The sequence below is a fragment of the Oryx dammah genome, unplaced genomic scaffold (genome assembly GCF_014754425.2).
Source record: "Oryx dammah isolate SB20612 unplaced genomic scaffold, SCBI_Odam_1.1 HiC_scaffold_11208, whole genome shotgun sequence".
NCBI lineage: Eukaryota > Metazoa > Chordata > Mammalia > Artiodactyla > Bovidae > Oryx > Oryx dammah.
In genome coordinates this window covers 251674-272370 of record NW_024080601.1, presented here as the reverse complement: position 1 = coordinate 272370, position 20697 = coordinate 251674, and the positions used below count along the sequence as shown (strand labels likewise).

The 20697-nt window shown below is 40.6% G+C and overlaps 1 protein-coding gene across 3 annotated transcripts; it reads left to right on the top strand.

Moving 5' to 3' along the window:
- Nucleotides 1-646: 646 nt before the first annotated feature.
- Nucleotides 647-20197, top strand: LOC120860846 (sentrin-specific protease 8). Of its 3 annotated transcripts, none has more exons than XM_040236556.1 (2): nt 647-705; nt 18755-20197. In XM_040236556.1, the coding sequence occupies exon 2, from the start codon at nt 18791-18793 to the stop codon at nt 19427-19429; it is 639 nt and encodes a 212-aa protein (XP_040092490.1). In that variant the 5' UTR covers nt 647-705; nt 18755-18790; the 3' UTR covers nt 19430-20197. The 3 variants fall into 3 exon arrangements, with proteins under 3 accessions (XP_040092490.1, XP_040092488.1, XP_040092489.1); XM_040236554.1 differs by lacking the exon at nt 647-705 and adding an exon at nt 1865-2020; XM_040236555.1 differs by lacking the exon at nt 647-705 and adding an exon at nt 3994-4208.
- The last annotated feature ends 500 nt before the right edge of the window (nt 20198-20697 follow it).

Genomic DNA, 20697 nt, shown 5'->3' with positions numbered 1-20697 from the left:
TGAGAAGGCTGCTCAAAATGACATCGGTGAACACTGCATGGTAACCATACTTGTTCCTTGGAAAAGCAAGACAGCAGCACCAAGTAGCAGAATTTTATTATTGAACTGGCATTAAAACCTTCAGGGATGAAGGAAAACTACAAATCTTACTTTTCCAGAAAACTGAAAAACAATAAAATAATACTTTAAAAAAACACCCTAGTATCCTTCAAAAACAGTGCCAAAGATATATTAAAATCTACAAGAACGTGAAGCAAATAATAACACATGGAGACACAGTTTTATTCATTAGTGATATGTGATTTAATCCTTACAAAAGTCCCAAAACTGTCAAGATCTGGATTACCTCACACATTCTAGAAAAGAGACAAGATGAGAAGCAGGCTGTGTGATCTTACAATAGCATACACCCCCTGCCCTGGGTTTCCATGCTCTTCCCTCTCACTCTCTATAGCCACCAGACTAGACCCTCCAAACCTCGGTATCAGTTGGGTCCCTTAATCCCCACTGAGGGAATATACAAGGGTAACACCCCTTCAGGATTTCATGGCAAAGTCTTTCCAATCAAAGGATCACGAGCGGGGAGAAAGATACTAAGGTCTGCCTAAGGAGAAGAGGTCTGTGGGAGAGGCTACAGCAGGAGTCGGCGGGAGAGGCGGCAGTTGATGGTGGCTACAGAGGGGCTGATACCGGATCTCGTGGGAGGTAAGAGCATCATGAAACAGACTGTGGGAAAGCCGAGTTGGGTTAGGGGAAGCGCCAGTCGGCTGAGCCGAGGGTGGGGGTTAGGAGGTCTGCTGAGAAGGGTGGCCACGACGGATCTGCCCTGGACCAGGGGGTCGCAATGGGTTCGGGGGTAGCCGTAAGTGGGTCGGAGAAACTGATCCGGTCAGCTCACGGGAAGATGTAACAGAGTCTCGAGGCCCCATTAAGCGTCTAAGAGTCCGAAGGGGGTTCCAATAGGGTGTACTGGCTTGGGGGGGTGGGGCGGGATGATAGAACCCCAGGAGAGGTTGGAGGGCCAGGAGGGTGTCTGGCCAATGGAAGATACCATGGGTGGGGTCTACTGGGGACCCTGGGCAGCGATCGGGTATCTGGGAGGCTGCGGGGCAGACCCGCTCGCGGGGCGTCTCCGCTGGGGCGGGGCGGAGCGGCCCCGCAGGAGCCAAAGAGAGAGACTGAGACGTGGGCCGGGCCGGGCGGCAGGGCCGCTGGGCGGCTTGGGCGGGTCTTACCTCGGGCTCCGCCGCGGTGGCCACCGCAGCCCCCTCCTCTTCGGCGGAAGCCGCCTCCCAGCCTCGGCCCCAGGGTCAGGCCGGAGGAGACAGCAGAGATCGAGACCACCGAGGGTCGGACGGTTCCGGGAGGGTGGGCCCAGCTGCTTTAGGGTCCAGGCGAGCGGCCGCCGCGCATCCCCCGCCCTGTCAGAGAGACTCCGCCCGGCCTGGGCAGGCACATCCCCCGCCGCACCCGCCCAGCACGCGTTGCACCGCCGCCTCAACCGGTGTCGCTGCCTCTGCTGGTGCCAGAGGGTGCCTTCGCAGCCGCGTCTCAGCGTCCTAGCTGGACTCAGCAGCCACAGCCAAGCGCCGCCGCGTCCCAGTCAGCTCCGGCCCGCGCGCCCCCGACCCCGCGCACGCGGCCCCGCCCCGCGCGACTCCCAGGCTGCAGACGAGCAGGCGCGCGCGCACTTACCTCCCACGCCCCCTACCGCCTGCGGGATCCTGCCCGGCCCCGCCCCCGCACGTGACACCGCCAGCGAATACAACGTGCGCTTGCGCGGACACGCCCCATTGCAATTGCCTCGGGCGGACACGCCCCGTCTTATCGGCCTCAGGCGGCCCCGCCCAAACTTTTCTTCCTCACTTTACGGCAGAGCTGGGAGCCTCTGCCTTAGAGGACTAGAGAGGAATGTCGCAATGTTGGCGGTAGAAAACTCTGGATTTACGACTATAGCGCAGCTTTTCCGGCCAGTACAGAGCTGTTTGGAGGCTGGTAGGGGTGGTGAGGCCCGAAGCAGGTAAGAAGCCTGCTCCCTACTTTGGTTTGTTGGTCTGTGGGTCCGGGCAGGGGACCGCTTTGCGGTCCACGGAAATCTAGCGTATCTGGGCCCCATTTTCAATTATGGCAAGAATTCTCAGCGACACTCCTGTTCGCCCCCTTTCCTGGTTTCCACACAAGCCCTGTATTTCCCCGCCCCCGACCTCCGTTTCCTAGTTCTACTTTTCATTCATCCCTCAGACTTTTCACTAAATGGTTTCTGTGCGTTGGACTCCAGAAAGTCAGAAGCAGATGAAATAGTTTCAGCTTTCTGAAGCGCTCTGTCAGAGACGAGGAGATAATTCGCAGTGGTAGTAAAGTAAAATTAAAGTAGGGAGAAAAAACCTACAGGATACTCTTGAGCATGATTGTGTAGAAAGACTTGAGGAACCCCTTCCAAGGTGACCTTTGAGTCACTTAATTTTTGTTAAAAGGCTAGTGAGCAGTAGGTCAAAAAAATAGAAGAGATAGAAGCAGAAAGTACAAAAGCATGTGCTAGTACTGGCCGAAAGAGTAAAAAGTTAATCAAAGAATATAGCTGGTGAAAACCATGCAAGTGTAGGTTACCCTTTAAAAAACATCGTTGTAAAGTGGTTGGGGCAAGCGTGTGAGCCACAAGACTCTTCAAGATGGGAGACTTTGGGGCATAAAAGTACCATGGAACCGAGAAGACAATTTATTGGTGCGAGTAGTTAACTTACAAAACCAAGAATACTCGTGGCTTTCAATCTTGTATGCACATTAGAGTCACCTGGGAAGCTTTTTAATTATAAAACCAATGCAGTTGCTCCACCTGAGGCCAATTAAACCCAGGTATTGGTTTTTTTTTTAACTTCTGAGATGAGTAAGGCTGTGGGTTAAAAACCACTCAACTAGAACAAAGGAAAGCAGTGAGAAGTAGGGGAGGGCAGAAGGTTGATAAAAGTGGCCCTGTAACATTAAGATGGGAGTCATCTGATGAGAAAGAGTTGGAGATGGAATGGGAGCTTGGTCAAAGTGATGACGTTTTGAATAATGGCTCTGGAAAATGGGGGAAAGAGTCACTCCTGCCTTTCCCTCTGGCACTGTTCCATCCTTCGGTCTTAATCAGGTCCACCTCAGTTACTGCTCTCTTTCCTTTTCCTTTCCATCCAGGGTTGATCAGCTGGGGATCCAGGCTTCCAGCTCCAGGCCATCCTCATTTCTTTACCCCAAAAGATCAAAGCTAGGCTAATTTATGAGAGTCAAGAGCAAACTTCAGACCCCTAGAGATGAGTACGGTACACAGTGCCTTGCCAGTTTAGAAACTGTCTTTTATAATTCATCAATCATTTAAGGAATGAGAAAGACTTAAAGAATCAGCCCTATTAGGACCTCATAGTATTAGGAAAAACAAACCTTTAAAAGAATTCTTTTGGCAGGCAGAGAAAGTCTGTGTAAGGCCAAGCTCAAGCCATTGAATGGTTTAACTAGGGTTAATTCGAAAACTTATCAGCCACCAGATAAGAGTGAGTCACCATTGTCTGGTGTGACTAGAGTTTAGTATGAAAAGTAGGGGTGGGACAGAGATGAAGATGAAAAAGTGGGTGTGAACAGATAATGAAGAGCCTTGAATTCCATGCTAAAGTGTTTAGGTTATATTCTACAAGCAATTAATATGTATAATATAGATGTATAAAATAAAATACATAGAAACAAATGAAGTTATTTCTATTGAAAGTTGTAAAAATATAAAAACGTGTGTGATGTGGTTACATATGCGATTCCTTACACATTAAATAACATCAGGCAGCAGGTCTGTTCAGTCACTCAGTCATGTCTCATTCTCTGCGACCCCATGGACAGCAGCACTCCAGGCCTCCCTGTCCTTCACCAACTCCCAGAGTTTACGCAAACTCATGTCCATTGAGTCGGTGATGCCATCCAACCTCTCATCCTCTGTCATCCCCTTCTCTTGCTTTCCATCTTTCCCAGCATCAGGGTCTTTTCTAATAAGTCAGCTCTTCCCATCAGGTGTCCAAATATTGGCACTTCAGCATCAGTCCTTCCAATGAATATTCAGGATTGAGTTTCCTTTAGGATGAACTGGTTGGATCTCCTTGCTGTCCAAGGGACTCTCAGGAGTCTTCTCCAACACCACATTTCAAAAGTATCAATTCCTCAGTGCTCAGCCTTCTTTATGGTACCAGGTAATTATGTAATTTCAAAATAGTGATGAGTATAAATTTTATTTTGATATACCTGTAACAACTTTAATGTGATTTGGAAGTATATTCCTGTTGGTGACAAAGACACCAGTAATATGAGGATTATTGCCTACACTTATTGAAGATGTTAAATTTCAGCTAGAGGTTATTGAAAAGATGCAATTTTTCCCCCTAATCTAAGTTCATGGAACCGTTAATTCTAGCCACCTTCTGGTCCAAGGATCCTAGATTTATAAATAGCTCACTGTAATGGTTTTAAACAAGATCACAACAGATCAAGTAAGTGTTCTGGAAAAGTACTTGAGCAGTGTTCACTTCTCAACCTTTCTGTTGGAATCAGCATAGAGAACTGGCAATTTCTCTTTTCCTATAATTTAGTTGCAGTAACTGCTACTAATCTACTGTTGCCTAATAATTTGAGAACTGAGCTTGTGGCTATATAGGATAAGTACAAGGAAGTAAATTGGGAAAGATAGGTTAGGGCTATTTTTGTTCAGATTATTTAATGCCATGCTGTAGTTTGTACTTAATTTTGGTAGACAATGGAGAAATGTTTAAAAACTTGGAGCAGGATAATGAAACTAGAGTTCTATTTGAAAAATAATTAGCAGTAATGTACAGGTTACATTCTATCAGAAGATAGGAATGAAGAGGCTAGACCAGCAATTAATTAAATTTTTTAAAAAACTAAATTTTATCATAAAGCAATCTCTAAAGAGTCTACTAAGTTCCTTTATTTCCCCAGTGTGACCAACCTAAAGGAAAAGATTGGACTAAATTACATGCCTTTCAACAAAGAGGTGCACACCTGTGTAGAGATCTGTTAGCATTTTTCCAGGTCAAGAGGCTAGCCCTTTCTTTTGTAGTGTAATGATAATGTTAGAACGTCTAATAAGCAGTGACTTTACCATGTATCTAGGCTTCCCTGGTGGCTCAGATGGTAAAGCTGCAGTGCAGGAGACTTCGGTTCGATCCCTGGGTTGGGAAGATCCCCGGGAGAAGGAAATGGCAACCCACTCCAGTACTCTTGCCTGAAAGATTCCATGGACTGAGGAGCCTGGTAGGCTACAGTCCATGGGGTCACAAAGAGTGGGACACGACTGAGCGACTTCACTTTACCATGTATCTAAGTTCCTAGATGTTGCCAAGGCCTTTCTTGGTTATATTTCCATCTACACCTGTGAGTTCTACAGTTGTGACTTTTTAAGGTCAAGACTCGTCTCCTTGCCAATTCCTTAAACCTTCTTTGCTGGGTAAATGCATTAGTAAACAAAAAGGAAGTCCTCAAGGCCTAGGGAACCCATCTTTTTGGAAATTGACCATTGCCAGACTATAGAAAACTTACTGTTCAAATCCCAGTTACTCCCCAAATGATGTGCCTTTTTAACCATATTATTAAAAACATTAAATTTGAGGCCCAGGTATTACTAAACCAAGTAAGTAATGTAAAGTTAGTTTTCTGAACCAGATTCTATTTTCTTCAGCATGACTAGTTTATATTCACTTGTCTATCTACCTATTGTTATGGTTCAAGTTTCCTTTTCTTAGGGAGTCGGGGAACAGGTCTATTTTAAAGCAGAGAGAATTCTTGAAATTTCTGAGGAATTTTCATTACTTACAGAAAATCTCTGAAAGTTCCTTTCTCTGGCTTCCAATTAGATGACTACACCTTTGAGCATTCATCCATTATAAAAGCACTAGAATACAGTTGTCCTGGTTACAGTTATTATTTTTGAGCATCTATATTGTAGATTTAAAATATCTTAGGCCTGCCTTCCCTCATGGCCAAAAAAATAAGTAAATGCTGTCGCAGAGTAGTGTGATAGGTTAAATTCCTTCAAAACAGTAACTTGTGGATTTCTGGCTATAATTTTCCCATTACTGTTTATTGTAGCAACTTTGCACTTTACATTAACAGCTAAAATATGTAGATGCTGGAAATGTTTAGTCCTATTTAATATGTAATTCAGACCTCATCAGATAACTCAGCAAGTATTTGTGTTAATTAACATTTAAAGATAAATTCTGTATGTCACAATTGGGTCCCATCAGACCCTGTTTTCCTATCAGCACAATAAAACAAATTCATTATTTTATTTGTTGATAAAATATTTATTGAGCACCTGCTATTCACCAAGCACATTTTTGAGACTCATTAAAGAGGAGTTTGTACTAACAGTTTACCTTTTAACTATGGAAAAAAATAATTTACCAGGCTTTGAAATCTACAAGACAAATAATTTAAAAATGATGCCTTTTTCATTCTCTTTTAAACCAGATGTTTGCATATAGCTACTGTGTGTACAGTGATTATTTATGAAACCAGGCAGATTATAACTTTAGCTTGACCACATCTTATCACCTAAGGTATAATAGTAGCTATATACTAAATAAAATTCTGTCTACTCCTTCGTAAAATATATCTTATTCAAACCTCTCATTAAAAGTGTCCTCCCCATCCACTATATTTACAGTCCCAGTCATTTCAAATTTTGCAATTAAGTCATTTCTCAGAAAATTTAAACAAAATCATTTCTAGAAAAGGCTGGTATTTACACAAAGTATATAAGAAAGGGGGGAAAAATTGTGACAACTACAGATGGAACCTTTGAAGTGTAATGGTAGACTAAGAATAAAGTTTTTTTTCTGGTCCGTGACCCCTTAACCATGCCTAATAAGTAACAGAACCATAAATAGAGAGCCTCAGTGCTAGAAGAAATCCTAAAAGGTTACTTAGTCTATTTCCCTGGCCCAAGGGAGGGCCAAATGGAATTTATGGCTGATGAGTTACCAGGCATCATCATCATACCAAATGGTTTTTCTGCTTTGAGAGCTGAATTCCTCTGTTGGTAAAAGATTCACGTGAGAGGTATATTGTTCAAATTTATAAATAATTTGGGGCTTCCCATATACCACTAGAGGTAAAGAACCTACCTCCAGAGCAAGAGATGTAAGATACCTGGGGATTCAATTCCTGGGTTGGGAAGATGCCCTGGAGGAAGGCATGGCAACCAGCTCCAGTATTCTTGCCTGGAGAATCCCATGTACAGAGGAGCCTGGCGGGCTATGGTCCATGGGGTCGCAGAGTCAGACCCCAACTGAAGCAACTTAGCACACACGCATAAATAACTTATAAAATTGAGAAATCTTATGTTTTTAACAATCTTGTTTGTTTTCAGGCACTGAAGATAGCAGGCATGAGTGAAAACTAATCTCTGTCTTCAAGAAAGATATAAAATCTTAATGGTAATTTTTACATGCCACTTGATACAAATCTCTGGATGGGTTAGGCTAGCATTAAAAGGAAATGTTTAATTAAGGGAAATTGAAACCAAAAAATAAGGCTTCAACTTCCTTCCTGAAAATTTTTCTGCTTAGTCTGAAGTGAAAAGCACATTTGGTCTTGAATGTGATTCATTTTGTGAAATTCAAATGGAATTATACATGAAAAGTTGGGTGTAATCTAATTTTAATGAACATCAGATTATATTTAAATATTTGTGTTTGAAACTTTGTGCAAGAGAGATTAGACTTATTGTTTTTTTCCTAGAGGACATAAGTGAGACCAGCGAGTCAAAGAAACATATATTTTGCATGTGTGTGTGTTAGTCACTTAGTCGTGTGGACTATAGCCTGTCAGGCTCCTCTGTCCATGAAACTCTCCAGACAGGAATACTGGAGTGAGTTGCCATTTGCTTCCCCAGGTGATCTTCCTGACCCAGGGATGAGACCCAGGGATCAAACCCATGTCTCCCACATTGCAGGCAGGTTCTTTACCGTCTGAGCCACCAAGGAAGCCCCAGATAGATTTTAGGTGACTGTAAAAGTGAGAGGTGCTACATTTCTTTCTTGAATGAATGAAAGTAGCTGTATTTCTTGGTTATATACTCATTAGAAAGGGGGGGGGGAATAAAGCAATATCAAAAGTTAGAAAAAAGTTTAAAAGTATTAAAGTCCTATTCTTAAAACTTTATAGACAGCTATCATCCTTGACTAATTTTGTACAAATTTTTATATAACCTTTTTTTCATAGCATATTATGAGCATCTATGTCAATTATTTTTTAATGGCTGAAAAGTATTCCATTAAATGGAAACCCTGTTATTTTACCAGTCCTCTTTTAAACTTTGGGATTATTTCCAGTTTTTCTTTTACAAATATTACTGTGGTAAACATCCTTGTTAAATTTTTGCATGTATCCTAAAGTTTCGCTTAAGATGAATTTCTGAAAGTGTAATACCTACATATTTCCAAAATATTAAAATATAATGGCAAATTATCCTTCAAAAAACTCACATTAGTTTACACTCCTGTTTACAGTGAGACTGCATTTTCCTGTAGTTACTCAGCAATGCCGGTTATTATCAGTTTTCTTATCTTTGCTAATTTAGCAGGTGAACAATGAAATCTTAATTCAACATACATTTCTTTGATTATGAATAAGACGTTGGGTATCTTTTCATGTGTGTATTGGCCAGCTGTATAAAGTGTTTTTAAGCTCTATTTTCTTTTAATATTTTTGTTTCACTTTTTAGCATTTAAATTTCACTCGATCTGAAATAGAATTCAATATGACGTCTGAAGTAGGGATCTAGCTTCAGTTTTTTTCTAATCAAATGATTAACAAATTGTCCCAGTGTCATTTATTAAATTTCCCAGTTAGCATATCCCAAACATCACTGCACAGTTGGTGAGGTGTTAATAGATATTATACCAAAACAGAAAACAAAAAGTGTTCCATTGGTCAAAGGAGCTGGGAAAGAATCAGACTGAGAAAAGTTAAGTGTCTGTATTGCAGAACCTCTCTTAGCCTCTAATATGCTTGTGTGCATCGTGAGTCAACAATAAGGCGTTTGGGGATGTAGCATTTCCCTAACTTACTTAACCATGTAATCTTTTTATTTCCTGAAATGCCTGTAAAATTCTATGAAACTGTGCTGTCCAAGATAGTAGCCATGGGACTTCCCAGGTAGTCAAGTCGTTAAGATTCCGTGCTTCCAGGGGGCTCAATCTCTGGTTGGAGAACTAAGATCCCATATGCCACCAGGTGCAGCTGAAAAAAAAAAAAAACAAAATAGTAGCCACTGCCCACATGTAGCTATTTAAATTTGAGTTAAAATTAAAATCAGTCCTTCAGTCTCACTAGCCCTTTGCCAGTGCTCAATAGCTAGTGTGGCTAGTGGCTACTATATTGGACATTGCAGATGAAGAGCATTTCCATTGTTACTGAAAGTCCTGCTGGATCGCACTGCTATAAGACATAGTCATCAGTGAAAACGTGGAATAATCCCTATATTTCTCCCACTGATTTGTAACGTCTTCATCATCATATTTAAAATTTCCAACTGCATGGATTTGGTTTTTTTACAGTTGTATTGACTTAGCTATTTCTGCTCTAATATTACACAGCTAGTTGTAAGTCAAACTCCTGCATGTTTTTCCCTGAGAATAGAAATGAAAAATTCCTTCCTGGGGTAGGAAGTTAGACTAAAAGGAATGAAAGTCCTTTATACATCTAAGGGGCTTCCCTGGTGGCTCAGCTGGTAAAGAATCCGCCTGCAGTGCAGGAGACCTGGGTCTGATCCCTGGGTTGGGAAGACTCCCTTGAAAAGGAAGCGGTTACCTACTCCAGTATTCTGGCCTGGAGAATTCCATGGGCTATTCCATGGGGTCGCAAAGAGTCAGACACAACTGAGCGACTTACATTTACACTTCTAAGACTCAACAGTAAAAATTTCTTTGCAGAACATGATTTATATCAGGTGAGTATCCATTTATTCTACAATTATTATTTACTGAGCATATGCCCAACAAGTTTTATTGAAGGTCCAGGGGACCAGAATGGTAAGCAGGTTTAGGCAGAGAAGATTCTTTATTCTCTTATGATCATGGAGCTTATGTTTTTGGCCTCGGGGAGAGGGGGAAAATATTAATGAAGAAATAGTGAAAAAGAAACTGTCAGATAACCACAAGTGCTGACTGTTTCAGTTCCACAAGGAATTGAAATTAGGGGACAAGAGAGTGGTGGCCTCTTGTTTTGGATGAACATGGGAGAGCTCTGTGAATAAGTGGCATTTAAATTGAAATTACCCAGCACATGGTGCCAACCACTAGAACGTTCAGGCACAGCTAGTAGCCCAGCCCTCAGGAGGAAGAAAACATGGCATGTTTGAGGAAAGTTGGTGTGGCTGGAGCTTAGTGGGCAAGGGGGAAGAGTAATGGAAATGAGGTTGGAGAGGTCCCTAGGGCCATGTAATCATTGGAGGGTGGGGTGGGAGGAGGGATTGTAAGCAGCTAGGGTGGGAAGTTCACATTTTTTCCTGAGTGTGACAGTGTACTGCCAGAGGACAGGACAGATGTGAGCTCACTTAAATGTTTAAACAATTACTCTTGACAGCTGTATGGTGAATTTACTGGAGGGGTCAATAGTGGAAATAAGGAGACATGTTAGGCTCTATCAAGATAAGAAATAATGATGGACTTGACTGAGGTGGTGGTAGTGAAAATGGAAAGTGTTGGGACAGGTCCAGAACATTACGGCTATAGAATCAGCAAGACTTATCAATTGGTTTATTAGGGAATCTGGTTCCTAAGAATTAGTGATTTATGTTACAGGCCTATCAAGTATGAAAGTGTTAATCACTCAATCATGTCTAATTCTTTGTGACCCCCTGGGCTATACTTCAGGACAACCCAGGTCTCCTGCATTGCAGGCAGTTGGTAAAGAATCTGTCTGCAATGCAGGAGACTCTGGAGACGTGGGTTCAATCCCTGGGTCAGGAACATTCCCTGGAGAAGGAAATGGCAACCCACTCCAGTATTCTTGCCTGGAGAATCCCATGGACAGAGGTGCCTGGGGTTACAAAGAGTCAGACATGACTGAACCACTGACCACCACCTCTAGCTATCAAGTATGGAGACTAAACTGTTGCACTGAAGTGTCCAAGCCAGCAGAGTAGGATGAATGAAGCAGAGATAATTGCTTTCCTCTGGTGCAAAAGTGCTCTGCTAATCTCTCATTTTAAAAATCTGTGCTGATGTTGCATTTTATGCTGTTATATCCATGTTTATGTTAATAATTAAGGTATTGTAAGTCACTGATTAAAATATTTTTAGTATTTAATATATTAAAAAATACTTAAATTGCTTAGCTCTTTTCCCCCAATGCTGGTGAAATTGAAGCTCTAGGAAGATGCATTGGAGTTAGCCTGTGCTTGATTTTTGGTGTGTGTTTGTGTGTGTATTGAATCTTGCTAGCAGCTAGCCATGTATGTATAGGAGCGCTGACCACATTTGTGAGCAGTTGCAGTTTGATACAATTTAAAACAAAAATGAAGGGAGTGAGGAGGGGGAAAGAAAATTGCATTTAGAAACTACTGACTGTTAGAATCTTCACTTAAAATGATAAACAGCTGCACTTTGCACTTTACAGTGTTTAAAAACATAACTGAATGAAGCTGTTCCTTTTTTTTTAAGGAACTCTTACTGAATAATTTGGGGGGGGAATGAATAAAGGTCACAGTTCTGGGATAGTAGGTTTTCTTTGGGGCTTTACAGTAAAGCTTATCTGGGTCACTACTGTTATTTTAACCACAACAGGCATATTATCCCAAAGTTATGAGAATTGCTGCATACTTTAAAATGTTTATTAATTAAAATCTTGATGTATATTTTTAATCTTATAAAATGAATATTTACTCACGCATCTATAGACAGTTCTTATATCTACTAATTAAGCATTTCCTCATCAAAAATTCCAATTGAATCAGCAGTAATACCTCTAGTTAAAGGTTAATCTCTATCTTAAAGATATTTTAACAAATAGCCTCAATGCTTTATTAGACCCCTAAAAGCTCTTAAAATTAATTCAACCTAGGCATTTACAACAGATTACATTATAGTGGTCTAGAACAGAGACTGGCAAAGTTTTTGTCTGATGGTGGTTCAGTGGTAAGACTCCTCGCTCCCATTGCAGAGGGCCCAGGTTTGGTCCCTGGTCGGTGAGCTAGATCCTACCTGCTTCAAGGAACAGTTTGCCAGCACCTGTAAGACCTGTCACAGCCAAATAAATAAACATTTTTTAAAGTAGCCATAAAGAATATGTGAACTAATGAGCATGATTTTGTTCCAGTTAAACTTTAGAGAGGAAGGGAAGATTTTAAAGATGAGAGCTTAGAATTGTAGAACCCTATAGCTAGTGGTGGTGGTGGTGGTGGTCAGTGGCTTCAGTCATGTCTGACTCTTTGTAACCCCAGGCACCTCTGTCCATGGGTTTCTCCAGGCAAGAATACTGGAGTGGGTTGCCATTTCCTTCTCCAGGGAATCTTCTGACCCAGGGATTAAACCCACATCTCTAGAGTCTCCTGTGTTGCAGGCAGATTCTTTACCACTGAGCCACTGGGGAAGCCCATAGCTAGAGGAATCTTGGAGAAATCATAGTCACTTGGAAACATCTTAAAGATACAAGTGCCCAGACCCTCCCCCCAGAGAGAGATCACGTGTTTAAAATCTCCATAGATGATTCTGACGTGCCTCCCTGGGTAGAACCACTATTTATCTGGTCCAAACCTCACTTTACAGATGAGAAAACTGAGACCCAAGGGTTTTAAATGTCTTCTCCGGGGTCAAACAACTGGTTGATTGCAGATCTGAATTGAATCCCAAATCTGCTGACTCCCAACCTAGTGTTTTTCTATGAACCTGCAGCTTCTTGCCTTACTTATATCAGCAGGAAATCAGACTGGTTCTTGAATTATAATTTTTCCCTTTAATTTTTATTGCCTGGTTTTTATAACAGAAGTATTTAAGTTGTATACACTTTAAGGATTTTAAGATGAATATTAAAAAATAGTCTCTTGTTAAAATTAAATATTTTGGGAAGTGTTCTATACTTTGAATTCAGTATTCACTTAGCTACAGAAGTTGGAAGATATAATAAAGTAAACCCCATAATTACAAGAGTCTGCCTGCAACACAGGAGACTCTAGAGATGTGGGTTTAATCCCTGGGTCAGGAAGATTCCCTGGAGAAGGAAATGGCAACCCACTCCAGTATTCTTGCCTGGAGAAACCCATGGACAGAGGTGCCTGGGGTTACAAAGAGTCAGACATGACTGAAGCCACTGACCACCACCACCACCAGGTTTGAGTATGCTGACGACACACTAACGACATTGCTTCACACAGGTTGAGAGACTACTTTTCTGTGGTGTTAGCATTCACCTCTGCTCACGTCAAAGGTAAAGTTCAAATGCACAGTCCTGCCCTGGCCGGATCTATCTTTGTACCTGTATATAAAGAGACAAACAGACGCTTTATTTTCAAGAAATCTTTAAGGTCCATTATTACCACCCAAAATATATAGGGAATGGGGAAGGAAACAAGTTTTCCTTGAGAGCTTGCCGTCTACCAGAGAACGTGCTAAGTCTTTTCAGTCATGTTTCTAATTCATAAAGCAGCTCTGAGAGACAGGTTTTATTACCACCTCATTTTACTCATGAGGAAAATGAGGCCCGGAAAGAGGATGAATAGCTTGCCCAGCCAGTCGCACAGTTAACAAGTGGAAGTCAGAGCCCAAACTCAAAGCCTCCTGGCTCCAGAACATAGAAGTATACTATATTTTAGTTTTACACACACAACTATAAGGAAGTCATTGTCTCCCCAGTATTCCTGTACCTTCCACCAAGACCAAAAACATAGATCTTTTAATTGTAAAGGAATTTACTACTAATCAACAGAAGAAAACAGACAAAACATAAAACTAAAGCAAAAACAGGGATATTACAATATAAAAATATTATATGTCTTATTTCCCTTAATTTGTATTTCCTGACTCCCTTTAAAAGTATTTCATTCATCTGACAAACATTAATTGTACCTCAAGATACGCTAAGTACAGTACTTGCTGTATAGAAAGGAAATATCCCTAGGATGGTTCTAAATGGCTCCTAGTTCTTGTGCTAGGCCTACTTCCATCTCTTTTTTTCCCCTTACCCCATTAATGATGGGATCATTGCTCTTCTGGTCACGCCAACAAAATTCTCCAAACTGTTTCTTAATTCTTCTCTTATCTACCCTCCTCTGATCCCTTACTGGTTCTGTCTATAATATCTTTTCCTCCTCGCCTTTCCCCTACTACCATTTCCCCTGGTTTACGTCATATCCTCCTCCTACGTTTACTTACATTAAAAATCGAATTGATCTGTATCTCCAGTGTCTCTCCCTACCAATTAATCCTATATACCGTGCCTGAATCATCAGTCTTTCCAAAGCATTGACATAGCCATTAATGGCTCCCCATTTCCTCCAGTATAAGTTCTAGACTTTACACCTAGAAATCAGTTTATCAGCACCTAACTTCTAATAATCTTCCTCCAACCTTCATCTGCATCACTGTTCCCGCTTCATTCCAGCCAGAGTGGACTAAACTTAAAGGCACTTTCCTTGCCTCTGCCTTCTTAATGCCCTCCTCCATGCATCCGCCTCTCTGCTTTTCAAGAGCCCACTTTTATGCCACTTTCTCCTTGAAGACTTTCCTAATTTGAGCTCTCCATCCATTTCCCTTTTGAATTCACTTTATTTGTGGTTTGCCAATTTTTTTCTTTTGAGTCTAACCCACCTTACACATCTTTATATTTTCCATGACACCTGCATTAGATGTGTGTGTGAGTCACTCAGTCATGTCCAACTGGTTGTTAACCCATGGATGGCAGCCCACCAGGCTCCTCTGTCCAAGAAATTCTCCAGGCAAGAATACTGGAGTGGGTTGCCATTTCCTCCTCCATCTGCATTAGCTACTTGATAGGTATTTATTGAGTAAAAGAGATGTATATATTCATTATGGGTTCATTATAACATAATAGGGTTAAGCTCAGTGAGGGTAAAAACTATGACTTTTATTCCCATTTTGATTTTCTAGCCTCTAGCACATAGGAAACATTCAATAAACATTTGTTCAGTGTGATATACTACAGTTACCAGATGCTGGGATGTAAATTTCCTGATGGCGCAGTAGATATCCAGAAATGCTACCGTATGTTATATTTTTTTAAATGTTAGTTACCTGTGTTTCTTCATTTAATATTGACACATACCCTGTGGTAAAGGTCATGTATTAATATTTTCACTTGACGGAAAAGGAAACTGGCTTAAAGAAATGAAGTAGTTTTTTATGATGACATAGCCACTGAGTAACAGAATGGAGTCTAAAATTCAAGTCTTAAGATGTGAACTTTAGCGTCCATTTTCTTGGCCAAGGTGGTTTGACCAGTTTGGTTTCATTTGCTTTAGAATTGTTATGGCTAACCTATTGCAATCATGCTGTATGGAAGGAAAGTTATGACCAACCTAGATAGCATATTAAAAAGCAGAGACTCATTACTTGGCCAACAAAGGTCCGTCTAGTCAAGGTTATGGTTTTTCCAGTAGTCATGTGTGGATGTGAGAGTTGGACTGTGAAGAAAGCTGAGCGCCAAAAAATCGATGCTTTTGAACTGTGGTGTTGGAGAAGATTCTTGAGAGTCCCTTGGACTGCAAGGAGATCCAACCAGTCCATTCGAAAGGAGATCAGTCCTAGGTGTTCTTTGGAAAGAATGATGCTAAAGCTGAAACTCCAGTACTTTGGCCACCTCATGCAAAGAGTTGACTCATGGAAAAGACTCTGATGCTGGGAGAGATTGGGGGCAGGAGGAGAAGGGGACGACAGAGGATGAGATGGCTGGATGGCATCACTGACTCGATGGACGTGAGTCTGAGTGAACTCCGGGAGTTGGTGATGGACAGGAAGGCCTGGCGTGCTGCAGTTCATGGGGTCGCAAAGAGTCGGACACAACTGAGCAACTGAACTGTATGGAATAGAATTAAGTCCTTGATTGACACATTATCTATATGTTGGATGTTTTCAAAATCAGACACACCAGGAAAACTATTTTCTAAAGAAAATCTTGACCCTGCTTGTGGACACATTCTCCATGGTGAGATGCATATCTGTTCAGACACCCTTCTTGTTGTGAGCTTCTATCCCTGGTTGGATTTGCTCTTAATGTATAGGACTGATTTCAGCTGGCAGCTTAGAGAGCAGGTCTCCAAGTATTTAGCAAGCATTGCCATCTGGCCCTTACCACTCCTGGTAGTCACTGAAGACATGAGGGAGAGAATCAAGAAGCCTTGCTCAATGCACATGCAGTCATTCCTTTTTCATACTCATATACTCCTTAAATACAGTCCCATCAGCAACCAACTGAGCACCTAGCCTCTCCACAACTGCTTTTACTAGATAGCTGTTTGCTCTTTTCCCATCAGACTGAATATTAAAGATCATTGTTAGAAATAGTACTGTGAAATTATTTCATCTTTTACAACAATATTATATACCCCATATATGTTATGTATATTAATGTCCCATAATATAAAGATGTTATGGGCGTTCATTATGATACTCCATGTTTTTTATGAAAATTTCTTGAGAGAAATCTGTCTGACCTTAATACAAAGAATGCTTTTACTTCTCCTGAGCAGTTGCTTTGTTTTTCCCTTATGGACATTGTGAATGTTTAACTTAACACTCTGTAGTTAGCTGCCAAAAGCTAAGAGCCAAATTTGTGGCCCACCCATAACAAACGTGCTCTGTGCCTCGTTAATTTTGTTCCTAGCTCCAGTTTAGGCCTCTGCTCAAGTTATTCTTTCTTCTTAAGAAAAATCTTAATTCATGCTGTCTTATTTTATATAGATATATCCACTCATCAACAGCCTTGTATTCATTTTGAAATAGTTCATATGATATTCTGTATGCACAGAAAAACCATCTTTGGTGCTTCCTAACTACATCATTACTTTAGCTTTCTTTTCTTCAGGAGTACATTTATTTCACTCTGTAGGTTTTTTCAGGGTTTTGATTATATGAAAATGATTATGTCAAAAAAATTTATTGTTTTAATACTCTAACCAAGTGGTAAAATAACTGATCTAATGGCCAGAATTGATTAAATTGATGTCACTCTTCTATCCTAGTCTTTCATAGCAGTATTATTTTCTTACAATACACTTTGCTTTGTATTCTCAATCTGCATGGGGCAGTTTATTGCTTTGTGATTTCTAGAAATATTGTTATGTTGCCAAGTGAGTGCATAAGCAGTGAACTCTGAGTTTAAATGTCATATCAGTATTACCACACTTATCAGACTTCTTGTCTCTGTCAACACCTTGCTTAAGAGGATCATGAGCATATAAATCTTACTATATGACTTGTCTTGCTCCCACTCTTAATTTAGTCATGCCTTCATTTGAACAAGATGTATAAATGGACATTTGTTTCCAAACCTTATTTGCTTTGATTGGTTTGGGCCTCTATCCAGATTGTCTTATCATCTTCAGTTCAATTCAGTTGCTCAGTCGTGTCCGACTCTTTGCAACCCCATGAAAGAGTACTGGAGTTTCAGCTTTAGCATCATTCCTTCCAAAGAAATCCCAGGGCTGATCTCCTTCAGAATGGACTGGTTGGATCTCCTTGCAGTCCAAGGGACTCTCAAGAGTCTTCTCCAACACCACAGTTCAAAAGCATCAATTCTTCACTGCTCAGCCTTCTTCACAGTCCAACTCTCACATTCATACATGACCACTGGAAAAAACATAGCCTTATCATCTTACTGTTATCCAGTTAATAACATAAATACTATTTGAACAACATTTTATTTTATACTCTTTTTAATACCTTCAAGTAAAATTATCTGGCCTTTTCTACAACTCTCTGAGGCCTTTTTACAGATAAATAGAAACAAGGACAAAAATCGGATGATAACCAGCAAATCAGTGGTAGAACTAGGGCTAGACCCAGATTGCCTGATTCCTTTGCCACACGTCACTGCCAAAAGAATTCCTAAGTTGCATTATAAACACTGTATAGTCTTCATCTTACCCCTTGAGGTTAAAGACAGGAAAGACTGTCATTCATGTTACTAACTGGGAAGAACCAGGAATGAATTTCATTTGTATTTCTCCCATTGTTTTCTGTTCTTGAAATTACAGTTCCTTTTAACTACAACTCTAATCACTGTCACTTTCCATCACGCAATGAGGAAGCAATATTTTATCTTATCTCTTGAAAATTAATGTTGAAATGGAAACTATTTCTCTTAGTAATTAGTAACATTTAAATTGGTCTCTGAAAATTCATCTTTAATATAATTTGCCATTCTTATAATGCATATTCATTAAAGGGGCGAATATATGGTTAATGATGTAGAGTTTGGTAGAACAGTTATAATTTTAACTAATCTCATCATTTAAAGAGATTTTTAAGTCTGTGCTTACTATTTCATATGGAGAATTTACAAATTTTTCATTCTGGTTGTTAAACTAGAGGTTTTTTTTTTTTTTTAATGTTTATCCTTAACCATCCATGGTTGCTAAACACTTTACAATTATATTTAATCTTTACCCCAAACCTTGTAAGAGCAACTGCTATTTATGATCCCCATTTTACAGTCAAGTATCGTATTCAACAGTAAATATTGTCTTCTGCCTCTCCTTCAGCTTCTGGAATTTCTGAGCAGCCCTGGTCAGTACAAGATGGACCCAGTAGTCTTGAGTTACATGGACAGTCTTCTGCGGCAATCAGACGTCTCACTACTGGATCCTCCAAGCTGGCTCAATGACAATGTTATTGGGTTTGCCTTTGAGTACTTTGCCAACAGTCAATTTCATGACTGCTCTGACCACGTCTGTTTCATCAGCCCCGAAGTTACTCAGTTCATCAAGTGCACTGGCAACCCAGCAGAAATCGCCATGTTCCTTGAACCCTTGGACCTCCGCAATAAGAGAGTTATATTTTTAGCCATCAATGATAATTCCAACCACGCAGCTGGGGGAACCCACTGGAGCTTGTTGGTTTATCTGCAAGATAAAAATGGCTTTTTTCATTATGATTCTTATGGGGGTAGTAACTCATTCCATGCAAAACAGGTAGCAGAGAAACTAGAGGCTTTCTTAGGCAGAAAAGGAAACAAACTGGCCTTTGTGGAAGAGAAAGCCCCTGCTCAACAAAACAGCTATGACTGTGGGATGTACGTGATATGTAACACTGAGGCCTTGTGTCAGAACTTCTTTAGACAACAGCCAGAATCACTACTGCAGCTACTCACTCCTACATACATCACAAAGAAGAGAGAAGAATGGAAAGATCTCATTGCCAGACTTGCTAAAAATTAGCTGTTGAAATATGTTTGACTTTTGAAGTCTCTTTCTGCCTGTCCCCATGAATTGGATGGCTGCAGTCTCAGTGCCTGAGGGAAGATGCCTAGGAGAGGAAAGCTTAGAATGCTTACTTTCTCCTGAGACAATGTTGTCCTCCACATTATCCTAATGGAAAGTGTCACTTTAACCCTAACTTCAGAGCAATATGTTCTGTGAAAGTGTCTTCAAAATATGCACCAAAACTGATTAATTCCCTTTTGGGCTCCCTTATCCACATTGGTTTAGTCCAAAGAAAAAAGATTGATCTGTAAAACAAATTGAGAATATGTGAAATTTAGAAGCAAGAAGAAAATCATACAGCAACCAAAGACTTACTGCACAGCCCACATATTTCAAGAGATCAACTAGCTGGAAGCAGATCAAGACCTAACCTAATTCAAGATTGAAGTTTTATCAGTTACTCAGTTCTTTGATACCTCCTCTTCGTTCAACAAGCAAAGGCTTTCCCATCTATAACCTTTACCAATACTTGATAAAGATGGTGTTAGCCCATAGTCACCCATCTTAATTCCTGGAGCCCTTTAAGAAAGGGGGACTCTTAAATAACTTTCTTAAAATTAATGTCTGTGGTAGACCTCTTGTTTTGCATCTGAAACTTAGTCAAAGTTCATTTATTTTTGAGATACAAAGGAGAAAAAGTGACCTTTCTCTTTCACTTAATTCAAAATGCAGACAGTGTAATTTTGGAAATGTGGAAACGAGTAAAATGCTATTCCTTCTAAATTATGGATGTGTTTTTACAGTTATTTCAAATAACAATTTAAATGATATGTCATATACACGTATTCTATTCTTAATGAGAATTAGATTGCAATGTATATGAGACTTGAAAGCCAAAGATTAGCTTCAGCTGCGAAACTTATAATTTCAGCTACTTTCCTAGCCTAACCCTGCCCCCAGCCCTCATGGCTCAAAATAACCTCACCACTCAGTGACCACAGAGGCAATAACCCAGTTCCTTTTAGTCAGGAAGGGAAAACCCAGTAAGTGTAAATAAGTACAGGTCACATAGCAGGCATAAGTTGAAACTAAAAGTCAAAGAGAAAGCTACCAAAAAATTTTTCATTTCAAGTCAGTATATTTGAAATAGATAGGGATACCTAATGGAAGCTGGGAGCAGGAAAAAAAAAATTAGCAACAGGCAATCAGGCATAGAGGTGGAATAGGGAGGGAGGAATCGCAAAAGGACACAATTGCTGCAGCCAGGAGTGTAGATAATGATA

What these genes read in the sequence shown, in the direction of transcription:
- LOC120860846 (XM_040236556.1), top strand. Translation starts at nt 18,791, where the DNA reads ATGGACCCAGTAGTCTTGAGTTACATGGACAGTCTTCTGCGGCAATCA.